Below are 15550 nucleotides of genomic sequence, written 5' to 3' on the forward strand. Positions count from 1 at the left end.
TCCATAGTGAATTCCAGGTCAGCCTGAGCTAGAGTGAGACCCTACCTCAAAAAAAAAAAAAAAAAAAAAAAAAAAAAAGAAAAGAAAAAGAAGTGTAGGTGTAGGTTAGTTAATAGAGTGCTTGCCGGGCTGGAGAGATGGCTTAGCGGTTAAGCACTTGCCTGTGAAGCCTAAGGACCCCGGTTCAAGGCTCAGTTCCCCAGGTCCCACGTTAGCCAGATGCACAAGGGGGCGCACGCGTCTGGAGTTCATTTGCAGAGGCTGGAAGCCCTGGCGCGCCCATTCTCTCTCTCTCCCTCTATCTGTCTTTCTCTCTGTGTCTGTCGCTCTCAAATAAATAAATAAATAATTTTAAAAAAATAGAGTGCTTGCCTACCACAAATGAAAGCTTGGATTCAGTCTCTAGCACCATATAAACTGGGCACGGTGGCACTCACCTACAATTTCAGCCTAGGAAAGTGGAGGTAGGAAGATCAGCAGTTCAAGGTCATCCCTTGACTACATAGGGAGTTCTAAACTAGCCTAGACAATGTTATACTCTGTCTCAAAAAGTAAAATAAGAAGATGGCGGCGCCCGTGGCTCCCGAGCAGCCGCTAGCTTCCTCGGCTCCTCCGCTCCCCGTGTGTCTGCTCGTGCTGGGCATGGCGGGATCCGGGAAAACTACCTTTGTACAGAGGCTCACAGGACACCTGCACAGCCAAGGCTCTCCACCTTACGTGATCAACCTGGACCCAGCCGTACATGAAGTCCCCTTTCCTGCCAATATTGATATTCGGGACACTGTGAAGTATAAAGAAGTCATGAAGCAATATGGACTTGGGCCAAATGGTGGCATAGTGACATCACTCAATCTCTTTACTACCAGATTTGATCAGGTAATGAAATTTATTGAGAAGGCCCAGAATACATTCAAATATGTCTTGATTGACACACCTGGGCAGATTGAGGTATTCACCTGGTCAGCTTCTGGGACAATCATCACTGAGGCCCTGGCATCCTCATTTCCAACAGTGGTCATCTGCGTAATGGACACGTCTCGAAGTACTAACCCAGTGACTTTCATGTCCAATATGCTGTATGCATGCAGCATCTTGTACAAAACCAAGCTGCCTTTCATTTTGGTCATGAATAAAACTGACATCATTGATCACAGCTTTGCCGTGGAATGGATGCAGGATTTTGAGGCCTTCCAAGATGCCTTGAATCAAGAGACGACATATGTCAGTAACTTGACTCGTTCAATGAGCCTGGTGTTAGATGAGTTCTACAGCTCACTCAGGGTGGTGGGTGTCTCTGCTGTGGTGGGCACTGGCTTCGATGATCTCTGTGGGCAAGTCACCAGTGCTGCAGAAGAATATGAAAGGGAGTATCGTCCTGAATATGAACGTCTGAAGAAATCACTGGCAAGTGCACAGAGGGAACAGCAGAAGGAGCAACTGGAACATCTTCGGAAAGATATGGGCTCCGTAGCTTTGGATACAGGGGCCAGCAAAGATAGGACATCTCCTGTGTTGGATCCTTCTGACTTGATCCTGACTCGAGGAACTTTGGATGAAGAGGATGAGGAAGCTGACAGTGACACTGATGACATTGACCACAGAGTTACAGAGGAAAGCCGGGAAGAGCCAGCATTTCAGAATTTTATGCAAGAATCAGTGGCACAGTACTGGAAGAGAAACAAATAGACGACCTTTAGAACTCACTTGTTTCTGCAAGTCTAGAACTCTGGGCTTCTCTATGCCAAGTGCTTACCAGGGATTCAGGGCTACAGTCCAGAGCAGTTTTCTTCAGTACTTTACTGTTGAGGGGTATCTGACTCAGATGAAGTCATGTTAGAAGACTCAAGCTGGCAGGTGGATGCCAGTGCTTGGTTGGCCTTTCCCTTGTGTTCATGTAAGGAAAATGCACCTTCTGCTCTCTTCCTTCTGAAACTTCAAGTCCATCATTTAAACTCATGTACTTTGCTGATCAGACTTACTGATGATCACTTCAGAGCTCTGTCAGGCTTCCACAGTCTCAGCTTCCACAGCGTTGTGCCCTTGACTACACCTTGGATTGCTGGTTTTTTTTAGCAGAATGTCAGAGCAGAAACAAGCTTGTCAGGACAGGTAGTGGAGTGCTCTTGACAACCACTTAGTGTTGGTGACTTATACTATGTAGCTCATTCTAAACAATCATATTTAAGGGCTGGAGAGATGGCTTAGTGGTTAAGGCACTTGCCTGTGAAACCTGAGAACGCTTGGTGGAATCTCCAGGTCCCAGTAGCCAGATGCAAAAGTGATGCAAGCGTGCAATGTCACACATATGTGCACAAGGGGTCGTATGTGTCTGGTGTTGGTCCACAGTGGCTGAAAGGCCCTGGTGCACCCATTCTCTCTGTCTTTCAAAAAAAAAAAATAAGTGGTGACATGGATAAAGTTTTGAGTTTTAACTTTATTGTAAGCCTGCCTGTCATGGTTTCAAATTAGAGAATTATATAATCATTAATAGATTTACTATTCAACAGAGGATATAGCCAGGTATCCAAGCCTATCCCAGTAGGGATATAATGTGGTTTAGTTTCCCATGTATAGCCACCTCCTAACCAGGTACAGAGTTTGGTCTATTTGTATTGTACTTTGATTTTTGTTTTTCTCTCTCGAAGGATGAAAATAGATTCTTCTCTCTCACCATGCACAAGAATTAAGTCCAAATGGATTAAAGACCTTAACATCAGACCGGAAACTTTGAAACTGCTAGAGGAAAAAGTAGGGGAAACCCTTCAACATATTGGTCTTGGCAATGACTTTCTGAATACAACCCCAATTGCTCAGGCAATAAAACCACAGATTAACCACTGGGACCTAATGAAATTACAAAGATTTTGCACCGCAAAGGACACAGTGAAAAAAGCAAAGAGGCAACCTACAGAATGGGAAAAAATCTTTGCCAGCTATATATCTGATAGAGGATTAATATCTAGGATATACAAAGAACTCAAAAAGTTAAATAATAAGGAATCAAACAAGCCAATCAAAAAATGGGCTAAGGAGCTAAATAGAGAGTTCTCAAAGGAAGAAATACGAATGGCATATAAGCATCTAAAAAAATGTTCTACGTCACTAGTCATCAGGGAAATGCAGATTAAAACTACATTGAGATTCCATCTCACTCCTGTCAGATTGGCCACCATCATGAAAACAAATGATTATAAATGTTGGCGGGGATGTGGAAAAAAAGGAACCCTTCTGCACTGCTGGTGGGAATGCAATCTGGTCCAGCCATTGTGGAAAACAGTGTGGAGGTTCCTAAAGCAGCTAGAGATTGATCTACCATATGACCCAGCTATAGCGCTCCTAGGCATATATCCAAAGGACTCATCTCATTTCCTTAGAAGTACATGCTCAACCATGTTTATTGCTGCTCAATTTATAATAGCTGGGAAATGGAACCAGCCTAGATGTCCCTCAACAGATGAGTGGATAATGAAGATGTGGTACATTTATACAATGGAGTTCTACTCAGCGGTAAAGAAAAATGAAGTTATGAAATTTGCAGAAAAATGGATGGACCTGGAAAGTATTATACTAAGTCAGGTAACCCAGGCCCAGAAAGCCAAGCGCCACATGTTCTCTCTCATATGGGGATCCTAGCTACAGATGACTGGGCTTTTGCGTGAGAATGAAAATACTTAGTAGCAGAGGCCAGTAAGTTGAAAAGGAGACATAAAGGGTGGAGAAAGGAAGGGAGGAGGATACTTAATAGGTTGATATTGTATATATGTAATTACAATGATTGTAATGGGGAGGTAATATGATCGAGAATGGAATTTCAAACGGGAAAGTGTGGGGGTGGGGAGGGAGGGAATTACCATGGGATATATTTTATAATCATGGAAAATGTTAATAAAAAAAAAAAGAAAAAAAAAAGTAAAATAAAATGAAATCTTAATAAAATCCCCATAATATTTTTGTATAAAACTTTAAATTTATTGTCTACCTTTCTTCCTTTCCCTTTACTTTCCCAAACAACAGTTAACCAAAGAAATATTGAAAGTTACATTTTATATTTCTCATATTCACTGGTTTTTTAAAAAATATTTTTACTTATTTATTTGCAAGCAGAGACAGAGAGAGAGAGAAAGAGAAGAGAGACAGAGAATGGGCATGCCAGGGCATCTAGCTGCTGCAAACAAACTCCAGTTGCATGTGTTACTTTATGCATCTGGCTTTATGTGGGCACTAGGGAATTGAACCTAGGTCATTAACCTTTACAGGCAAGCACCTTAACCACTTAGCCATCTCTCCCGCCCTCATATCCACTGTTTAATATTTGAAATTAGGAGCACAGTTCCAAACAGGAGTAAGACCTTGAAAATGTATAAATTTGTATATTAATTATACAAAACTTACAAATAAGCAGATGCTAAGGGCCACATTTCTTTCAATTCATGCTAAACATTATTTCAAGGCTTGATTGATTTAATAACTGCTTAACCTGGCTATTTACTATTTGGTTAGAGCCTAGACATTGTGTATTATAGGAAGATTTCTGCCCAATAAAGAAGATAGGACTTGACCGGGCATGGTGGCGCACGCCTTTAATCCCAGCACTTGGGAGGCAGAGGTAGGAGGATCGCCATGAGTTCTAGGCCACCCTGACACTACATAGTGAATTCCAGGTCAGCCTGGGCTAGAGTGAGACCCCACCTTGAAAAAAGTAGAATAGAATAAAATAAAATAAAGAAGATAGGACTTGGTAATGCACACTTTTAATCCCAGCACTCAGGAGGCCATGTTCTTTGTTTTTTGTTTTTCGAGGTAGCATCTCATTCTTAGCCCAGGCTAACCTGGAATTCACTATGTAGTCTCAGGGTGGCCTCGAACTCATGCTCCTACCTCTACCTCCCGAGTGCTGGGATTAAAGTTTTTTTTTTTTAATTATTTATTTATTTTTGGTTCTATAGCTCATTTAAGAAACTTGGACTATGGGTTGTTTGAATAGTAATGGGGTTGAGAAGACTATGGCTACTTTTAAAGCTGGACTGAATGAGTGGCATTTTACGTCATGGATGGTCATGAGTTTATGGGGGTCAAGGGTAGAATGTGGTGGCTTAAATTAAGTGTTAATTAAATTATGTGTTCTGAATGCTAAATCCCCAGCGGGTGGCAATTTGGGGATTAGAACCTTGGTGGAGGAGGTGTTGCTGGGAGCAGGTTTACGGGTGTTATAACTAGTTACCTCTTACCACTATTTGACACTCTTCTGCTTCTGTCGGTAACTTACTGTTGGCCAGGAGGTGATGTCCAGTCTCTGCTCATGCCAAGTTTCCCCTTCCATCATTGGGATTCCCCTGGAGTCTGTAAGCCAAAAGAAACCTTTTCCTCCCACAAGCTGCTTTTGGTTGGATGCCTTGTGCCACTAATATGAAGGTAACTGCAACAAACCCCAGTTAAACTCAGGACAGGGCTGGAGAGATGGCTTAACAGTTAAGGAACTTGCCTGCGAAGCCTAAGGACCCAGGTTTGATTTCCCAGAACCCACATAAGCCAGATCCACAAGGCTAGAGGTCCTGGCACACCCATTCTCTCTCTCTCTCTCTCTCTCATAAATAAATAATTAAATAAGTCATCATCAAGACATCAAAGTAGAAATCGTATTAGTTGAGAAGAAAAAGTGGTTCAGCAAGAAGTGGGGACAAAAGCGAGTAACAAGAGTGAATGTGATCAAAGTACTTATACACATGTGAAATTGTCAAAAAATTAATTTAAAAAATTATACTTTGGGCGAGGCATGGTGGCGCATGTCTTTAATCCCAGGCAGAGGTAGGAGGATCACCCTGAGTTTGACGCCACCCTGAGACTACATAGTGAATTCCAGTTTAGCCTGAGCCAGAGTGAGACTCTACCTTGAAAAACAAAAACCAACTCTCTCTCCCTCTCCCTCTCCCTCTCCCTCTCCCTCTCCCTCTCCCTCCCTCTCTCTCTCTCTCTCTCTCTCTCTCTCTCTATATATATATATATATGTGTGTGTGTGTGTGTGTGTGTGTGTGCGCGCGCTTTGGGCTGGGAAGACAGCAGTTGAAGGTACTTACTTGCAAAGCCTGCAGGCCTGAGTTGGTCCAGCTTTTATTCCCCAGTCCCTACATTAATCCAGATGCCCAGAGCCAATAGTTTTTAGATAAAGTGCTGTCCCTAGACTCATTTAGAAATTCTAGAGCCTTTCTGGTTAACGGGGCAGGGTTACACTGGGTCACCCAGAATTGCTCTCAGAAAGATAGTGACACAGTGTGCTTGCTTGGGCCAACTGGGGGCCAGAAAGGGGTGCCCCACTAATCACGATTGCCTTTTATCTGTCTGGATGTGCAACGTGGCCTCTTCCTTCCACGCCTGGAGCTGTTTGCTCTTTCCTGCTTCTTGGCCTCAACTCTTCTTATAAGTGGAAATACAGTTCCAAGCGTGTTCATTGCATCAAAAGCATGCCACAAAAGGCCCAAAATATATTAATTTCCTTATCGTATGGGTAATCAGTGTCAAAGTATAATTTTTACTTTTTATTTAAAATATATTTTGAGGGCTGGAGAGATGGTTTCATGGTTAAGATGCTTGCCTACAAAGCCAAAGAACAAGGTTCAATTCCCCAGGACCCACGTAAGCCATATGCACAAGGTGGCACATGCGTCTGGAGTTCCTTTGCAGCAGCCAAAGGCCCTGGTGTGCTCTCTCTCTCTCTCTCTCCCTATCCATCTCTGAAATAAATAAATAACATTAAAAAATTTAAAATAGATTTATTTATTTATAGTGGTGTGGAGAATGGGCATACCAGGGCCTCTAGCCACTGCAAACAAACTCCAGACACATGTGCCACCATATTCATCTGGCTTATATGGGTTCTAGGGAATTGAATGTGGGTCCTTAGGCTTTGTAGGCAAGCGCCTTAACTGCTAAGCCATCTCTCCAGCCCAAATTTTTATTTTTACTTACTTATTCATTTTTGGTTTTTCAAGGTAGGGTTTCACTCTAGCCCAGGCTGACCTGGGACCTATGTAGTCTATGTAGACCTATGTAGTCTCAGGCTGACCTTGAACTCACTGCAATCCTCCTACTTCTTCCTCCCAAGTGCTGAGATTAAGGGTGTGAGCCACCACACCAGGCCCAAATTTTTATTTATTTTTTATTTTTATTTATTTATTTTTGAAACAGAGAGAGAGAGGTTGAGAGTGAGTATAGGCATACCAGAACCTTTTGCCACTACAGACAAACTCAGAAGATTAATGATCTGTTACTGTGGGGAAAAGGAACCGGAGTTCATTTTTCTGCTTCCTCTCCCTCCAAATCCGAGGCTGTCATTGACTGCTGAGCTTCATATCTTCCTGTGAGAGTCCTGATACTGTTAATCTGAAAAGACCCCCTCACAGCAGGATATGTTTATCTTTGTTACTTTCCCCTCAGTTCTCATATTTTTTATGTTTTTGAAAAATATTTTTATGTATTTATTTGCAAGCAGAAAGAGATAGAAGAGAGACAACAGAGAGAAAGAGTGTGCCAGGACCTACAACCACTGCAAATTAACTCCAGGTGCGTGCACCATTTTGTGCATCTTGCTTTATGTGGGCACTGGGGACTCGAACCCTGGTCATTATTCTTTGCAAGCAAGCCCCTTAACCACTGGGCCATTTCTCTAGCCTAGTTCTCACATTTTAAAATATTTTATTTTTACGCTGGGTATGGTGGCGCACACCTTTAATCCCAGCACTCTGGAGGCAGAGGTAGGAGAATCACCATGAGTTTGAGGCCACCCTGAGACTAATTCCAGGTCAGTCTGAGCTAGACTGAGACCCTACCTCAGAAAACAAAACAAAATAAACACACACACACACATATATATAATATATATATTTATTTATTTATTTATTTATTTATTTATTTATATCAGAGAGAGAGAATGGGCACACCAGGGCCTCCAGCCACTGCAGACAAACTCCAGACGTGTGCGCCCCTTGTGCATCTGGCTAACGTGGCTCCTGGGGGGAATCGAACCTGGGTCCTTTGGCTTTGCAGGCAGACGCCTTAACTGCTAAGCCATCTCTCCAGCCCGGGCTTTCCAGTTTAAACCTTTCCACAATCACAACCCTCAGGATTCTGTGGTTTGGGGGTTTGTCCGCATGCAGGCGCTATGTACTTATAAGGCATTCTTGCTAATGCAGTTCTCTGCACGGGGAAAACTCAATGTAGGCTGCCACAACTGGGAAACCTTCCAAAACTGGGTTAGGTTCAAGTTTATCCTCAAAGGGAGATGTATCTATTTAGAAGGAAGAAGAAGAAACATTCCTGACATAGAAACCATGTAGATGGTGACCCCTGAAAATGGGAGCATGTACTGGGAGAAGGTGGTGAAAGCACGTCATGAGAAAAGGCTGTCTGCTCCCAGAACGGCTGTACCCTAGAAGTGCAGCTAACCGCACTGCGGCTTGATCTCATTACGCTCTTCTGCAGGCCCTAAGGCAATGCAACCTGGGCAGCCCCATGAGGGGGAAAAAGCAGGCTCGCTTCAAGTCCCTGGAGAGACCGTTCTACTTCCTTCTATGGAAAAAGAAATCGCTCACCCCTGCAGGGTGTGGCAAGAGCTGACCTGAGGACCGAGCTTTGCTCAATGGGAAATGAGCTGTGAAATGAGGACGTTTTAACTGCACTTGAACCAACTTCACGGTTTCAAAAAGAACGTGTGAGGAGTGAACGTGAACAGCAGTGGCATGCCAGAAACAGCCAGGTATCCATCAGGAAGACTGGGGGACTGAAGCGTGGCGCGTCTATGCTGCGCAGCACATAGGAAAAAGGAGGTCTAGCTGGAACTGGTGACCCGGAAAATCGTCTCTAGTTACACGCCAGGTCTCATGACCTGAAAAATCCATCTGCAGGGCTAAAAGGATGGCTTAGCGGTTAAGGCACATGCCTGCGAAGCCTAAGGATCTAGGTTTGATTCTCCAGGTCCCATGTAAGCCAAATGCACATGGTGGCGCATGTGTCTGGAGTTGGTTTGCAGTGGCTAGAGGCCCTGGCGCATCCATTCTCACTCACTCTCTCCCACTCTCTCTGTCTGTCTCTGATAAATAAAATAATAATAATAACAAAAATCCATCTGTAGGGGCTGGAGAGATGGCTTAGCGGTTAAGCGCTTGCCTGTGAAGCCTAAGGACCCCAGTTCGAGGCTCGATTCCCCAGGAACCATGGTAGCCAGATGCACAAGGGGGCGCACGCGTCTGGAGTTCGTTTGCAGTGGCTGGAGACCCAGGCATGCCCATTCTCCTCTCTCTCTCTCTCTATCTATTTATCTATCTATCTGCCTCCTTCTGTGTCTCTCTCAAATAAATAAATAAACAAAAAAAAATTTTTTTTAATCCATCTGTAAAAAAGTTCCAGCACCGACAGCAAGCAGCTAAGAGACATGCCAAGCGTCTTGATTTGACCATCTAAGTGCAAAGATTTTGTTCCTGCCTTTCTCCACCGACACCCTATTTCTAGATTCTTTTCACTTCCCTTTTTATTGATTTTTGTTAGTTTGTTTGTTTTTTTGTTTCTCGAGGTAAGGTCTCACTCTAGCTCAGTCTGACCTGGAACTCACTATGGAGTCTCAGGGTGGCCTCGAACTCATGGTGATCCTCCTACCTCTGCCTCCCGAGTGCTTGGGATTAAAGGTGTGTGCCACTGCGCCAGCTTTTAATTGATTTTTAATTATTTTTAAAATGTTTTTAAATATGTTATTTATTTAACAGAGAAGGAGGGAGAGAGAGAGAGAGAAAGAGAATGGGCCTGCCAGGGCCCCCAGCCACTGCATGCGCCCCCTTATGTATCTGGGTCCTAGGGAATTGAAACTGGATCCTTTGGCTTTGCAGGCAAATGCCTTAAACGCTAAGACATCCCTCCAGCCCTGATTTTTATTATTTTAAAAATACTTTATTTTTATTTATTTGACAGAGAAAGAGGGAAGGAGGGAGGGAGAGAGAGAGAGAGAATGGGCGGGCCAGGACCTCCAGCCACTGCAGACAAACTCCAGATGTATGCACCACCTACTGCATCTAGCTAAGGTGAGTCCTAGGGAATGGAACCTGGGTCCTTTGTCCTTACAGGTAAACACCTTAACCGCTAAGCCATCCCTCCAGACCCAGCCCTGATTTTTTATTTATTTATTGTTCGTTTTTATTTATTTGAGAGTGACAGAGAGAGAAAGAAAGAGAAAGCGGGAGAGAGAATGGGCACGCCAAGGCTTCCAGCCACTGCAAAGAACTCCAGACGTGTGAGCCTCCTTGTGCATCTGGCTAATGTAGGTCCTGGGGAATTGAACCTCGAACTAGGGTCCTTAGGCTTTGTAGGCAAGCGCTTAACCGCTAAGCCATCTCTCCAGCCCCCTGATATTTTTAATAAAAGGTTGCACACATAGATTCCCCCCTACTCCTCCCCAGTTCTGCTGAGATTCATCGATGGGACTATTTAGTATTATTTTTACTTCTTTCCATCTGCCACCCCAATGCCAAAGTCATATTTATAGTCACAACAGAAGAAATGCATTTTTTTTTATTTTTTATTTATTTATTTTTTTTTTGAGAGCGACAGACACAGAGAGAAAGACAGATAGAGGGAGAGAGAGAGAATGGGCGCGCCAGGGCTTCCAGCCTCTGCAAACGAACTCCAGACGCATGCGCCCCCTTGTGCATCTGGCTAACGTGGGACCTGGGGAACCGAGCCTCGAACCGGGGTCCTTAGGCTTCACAGGCAAGCGCTTAACCGCTACGCCATCTCTCCAGCCCTGTTGTTTTTTTTTTTAAAAAGAAAAGTTTCCTGTCGATAGGGCATATTTTCAACTCCCTCCCCTGTGTTTAATTTCAAGTCCCAGTCCAATTAATACCCCCACTATTTGAACTTTTTCCCCATTTTTACTTGTCTGTGTGTATGGGTACGTATGTGCATATAGGTAGGACGTATATGTGCCACCATTGCCTCAGCATACACGTAGAGGTCAGAGGGTAACCTTGGTCTATTTCTTCTCTTCTTCCTTCTTTTCTTTATTTACTTTTTAATTTTTTTTGTTTTATGTTTGTTTATTTATTTGAAAGTGACAGAGAGAGAAAGAGGCAGAGAGAGAAAGAGAGAATGGGCGCGCCAGGTCCTCAGCCTCTGCAAACGAACTCCAGATGCGTGCGCCCCCTTGTGCATCTGGCTAACGTGGGACCTGGGGAACCGAGCCTCGAACCGGGGTCCTTAGGCTTCACAGGCAAGCGCTTAATCGCTAAGCCATCTCTCCAGCCCTCTTTTTTTTTTTTTTTTTTTGTTGTTGTTGTTGTTGTTTTGCTTTTCAAGGTCTCACTCTGGCCCAGGTTGAGGTGGAATTAACTATGTAGTCTCAGGGTGGCCTCGAACTCGGCGATCCTCCTACCTCTGCTTCTGGAGTGCTGGGATTAAGGGCGTGCGCTACCACACCCAGCTTTCCTTCCTTCTTTTGAGACAAGGTCTCTTGCCATAGCTGCTAGTGAGCTTCTAAATTCTCCTAGCTCTGCCTCCCATTGCCTTAGACACAGTTGGTATTACAGACATCCGTGCCACTTTGCAGCAAGATCAAACTCAGGTTGGTAGATTTGCAAATAAGCACCTTTAACTGTTAAGCCATCTGCCCAATCTCTGAACTTCTTTTGACATTCGTTATTAATTTATTTTGTATGGGTGAAGTTCTATAACCCAATTGTTTTGCCCCTTACATAAGTATAGTTAATGCATTACTACTTAACTCAATCTTGAATTCTTTTTTTTTTTTTTTTTTTTGTACTTGCCAGAGCCACTGGATCCTACAAATTTAAATGACTACTGTTGGCTGGATCTCCCCCAAGGCTTTCACTCTATCTCCTGAACAGGCCATTCTAAAAACATGAAGCCATGGATCTGCTCCATGTTCTCTAACAGACAATTAAACATAAAAAGAACACTTTTCTTCTGGGTGTGGTGGGCACTAGTGGTAGAAGGAAGGGAACCACTAAGGAGACAAAAAAAAAAAAACAAAAAACAATTCATTTCATCGTTTTTGTTTCACAAAAGCGGGTGGTGCCCACCACATATTTCTAAATATTGCCACCAGGGGGCAGGATTGTGCCAATATCCAAAGTCAGGTTTTTTTGTTTTGCTGTGAGAATTTGTTTTTCCATTACTTAACAACTAAAAAAATTTATTGCATTGAAAATTTTAAAATGGATCACTTAATTTTAAAAATGGGACAATTTTAATTTTCTTTCCTTTTTTTTTTTTTTTTTTGAGGCAAGGTCTCACTCTAGCTCAGGCTGACCTGGAATTCACTATGTAATCTCAAGGGTGGCCTTGAACTCACGGTGATCCTCCTAAGTCTGCCTCCCAGGTGCTGGGATTAAAAGTGTGCGACACCACACCTGTCTAATTTTCTTATTCTTAAATGAGTTTTTTCAGAAATGTACTTTATTTTTTAAATATTTTAAAATGATGGATGGGGATGAATTAGTGGTTAAGGCACTTGCCTGCAATGCCAAAGGACCCAGATTTGATTCCCCATGACCCACGTAAGCCAGATGCGCAAGGTGGCGCATGTGTCTGGAGTTCATTTGCAGCGTATGGAGGCCCTGGTGTGCCTACTTACTCCCCGCCCCCTGCCCCTTTGTCTCCCTTTCTCTTTCTCAAATAAGTAAATAAAAATAATAAAATAGCCAGGTATGGTGGCACACGCCTTTAATCCCAGCACTCAGGAGGGAGAGATAGGAGGATCGCTGTGAGTTCAAGGCCAGGCTGAGACTACAGAGTGAATTCCAGGTCATCCTGGGCCAGAACAACAACAACAAAAAAAGAGTTGCAGAAAGAAACAGGAGAGGAGAGAAAAGGAGAGTACATGCATGGGGATCTTTCTGTAGGGATCTAATAGGATGGAGATTCAGTGTGGAAACTTGTAGATTTGGCAATGTTGACCTTTATGGTAAAATAGCTCTACCAAGAAAGCTATGAGAAACCCACTGCTTCCGAACATATGACACACATAACTGTAAAATCTGTATTGTAAAACTACTTGCTACAGCCCACATTTTCAGGTGGTTCAACAATTTATCATTCTATAGCAGAAGAAAGTCAGCACAGAGGATTCAGAACCTGGAGAGATAGCTTAGCGGTTAAGCACTTGCCTGTGAAGCCTAAGGACCCTGGTTCGAGGCTCAGCTCCCCAGGACCCACGTTAGCCAGATGCACAAGGGGGCACATGTGTCTTGAGTTCGTTTGCAGTGGCTGGAGGCCCTGGCGCACCCATTCTCTCTCTCTCTCTCCCCCTCCCTTTTTCTCTCTCTGTCGCTCTCAAATAAATAAATAAAAATTAAAAAAAGATTCAGAACAACATTTTCTTCTATTAACCTCCACATGGAATGACCATAACTATAATGACATACACTTCTTAGGCTAAATCCTTGGTCAGTAAAGATTCTCAAGTCAAAGTCAAATCATGAGCCATTTATGGTAGCTGTACTCTATACTAAAATACTAACATTTTCTTCCCATGAGGAAAAACCATTGGGACTGTTCATTCTTTGCGTGTGAGGTGATCATTGAAAAACTTAGAAAACTATGTGAATGCTTCTGCAAAACTAAAAATACACTGCAAAGTCAAATAGCTAAATAAACAACAAAACAAAAACTGATTTCAACAAAGTCATGATCCCAAAAGTAAAATCTAGTCAAGTAATATACATGTAAGAGCAATACAATAAAGGATAATCATGGTTAGTTACAAATGCAAAAAAGTATCTAGGTTTTCTAGTCTTGTGAACGGAATAAAATCAAACTCCTATACTAGTTCAAATATTCTGTACTATTTTGATAAGTTGGTCAAGTATTATTTGAATATATATTTGGCAAATCTAAAAATATATTACCTTTTTTTGTCCTCCTTTAATATTTGTAGGTACATGCCAATGAAGCATGTAACTTTAATTTATGTATTAACAGAGAAAAACAGAATTTCAACTGTGTGTTTCAGGCAGTAAAAAAGTTAATATTTTCCTTAAAAAGAAAAATTAAAATTGCTAGAAGTTTAGTTGATAACAGTTTAACATCAATTTACTTATAAAAAAGAAAAATAAGGCAGAGGTTGGAGGATTGCCATGAGCTCAAGGCCACCCTGAGACACATAGTGAATTCCAGTTCAGCCTGGCTTAGAGAAAGACCCTACCTTGAAAAACAAACAAACAAAAAAGAAAAAAAGAAAGAAAAAGAAAACATTTTGACACAGGTATTATATATTTATGGCCTTTATGGTGAAAAACAGAGTAATCCATGGGTGTATGTGGTTTTAAAAATATGACTTACAGGAAACTAGTTACTTAGCCTAGTTTTAAAGCTAATTACAAAATCTCTTCTCTTAATGGTCCAGATATTTTGCCAATTCTTCCAATTCAACAGACCGTCTATTGGTTTCCGCATTCATTACAGACAGCAAAGGTTGTAGCTAGTTCATCAGCACTACGTGTTTGCACCTGTGTGTAAACGCAATTCTTTTCACATTTATCACAGGTAAATCAGTCAGTCTGGGTTCCACCCATCTTGGCCATCTGATGCTTTCTGATGGCCTTTTTGGTCAAGTTTTTCCACATTTCTTTGAGCTCATCATTAGCCAGGAGAAATATTCCCACAGAGTACATTTTTCCTTAAATTTGGATTCTTTGAATCTTTAAGATTTGATATTCTACTTCCTACTCTATCTTTGTATTTCATATCTCTATTCTTTATTTCTTCTCCTTTTTTGGGGGGAGGGGGGTTCAAGGTAGGGTCTCACTCTAGCCCAGGCTGACTGGAATTCGCTATGTATTCTCAGGGTGACCTCGAACTCACGGTAATCCTCCTACCTCTGCCTCCCGAGTGCTGGGATTAAAGACATGCGCCATCACACCTGGCATTTTTTTTTTCCTGCTTTTAATTATTTATTTGTGCACACATGGGTGTGTGCGTGAGTGTATGGGCTTGCCATTGTAAATGAATGCCTGTCTGGTTCTAAGTGGGTAGCGAGGGAATTGAACCCAGGCTGTTTGAGCAAGTGCCTTTAACCACTAAGCAATCTTCTCAGCCCCCTGAGTTAAGACATGCCTATATCTTGTGAATACATCCTTTATGCAAACAGTGCTTTTAGTGTTGTTTTTGGGGGGAGGGGGTTGAATCTCACTCTAGCCTTAGGCTAACCTGGAATTCACTATGTAGTCTCAGGGTGGCCTGGAACTCACGGCAATACGCCTACCTCTGCCTCCTGAGTGCTGGGATTAAAGGCGTGCACTACCATACCCGGCTTCTTTTAGTTTAAAATACAAATGTCTGAAAAATAAAATAAAATACAAATGTCACTATCTACTTAGCTTTATTCTTTAAAATACATACATACATACATACACACACACACACACACACACACACACACACACATATATATATATATATATATATGAATGAAGCTTATTTATTTATTTGAGAGAAACAGAGAGAAAACATGGACATACCAGGGCCTCTTGCCACTGCAAATGAACTCCAGAGG

General features: G+C 42.5%; 1 protein-coding gene across 2 annotated transcripts; it reads left to right on the forward strand.

Annotated features, from left to right (window-relative positions):
* Positions 1-564: 564 nt before the first annotated feature.
* On the forward strand, positions 565-2303 carry LOC123460126 (GPN-loop GTPase 1-like). 2 transcript variants are annotated; one of them, XM_045147605.1, is made up of 2 exons: positions 609-769; positions 877-2303. In XM_045147605.1, the coding sequence occupies exons 1-2, from the start codon at positions 743-745 to the stop codon at positions 1684-1686; spliced, it is 837 nt and encodes a 278-aa protein (XP_045003540.1). In that variant the 5' UTR covers positions 609-742; the 3' UTR covers positions 1687-2303. The 2 variants fall into 2 exon arrangements, with proteins under 2 accessions (XP_045003539.1, XP_045003540.1); XM_045147604.1 differs by having other exon boundaries at positions 565-2303.
* The last annotated feature ends 13247 nt before the right edge of the window (positions 2304-15550 follow it).

This window comes from Jaculus jaculus, chromosome 4 (assembly GCF_020740685.1).
Source record: "Jaculus jaculus isolate mJacJac1 chromosome 4, mJacJac1.mat.Y.cur, whole genome shotgun sequence".
Lineage (NCBI taxonomy): Eukaryota > Metazoa > Chordata > Mammalia > Rodentia > Dipodidae > Jaculus > Jaculus jaculus.

What these genes read in the sequence shown, in the direction of transcription:
- LOC123460126 (XM_045147604.1), top strand. Translation starts at nt 565, where the DNA reads ATGGCGGCGCCCGTGGCTCCCGAGCAGCCGCTAGCTTCCTCGGCTCCT.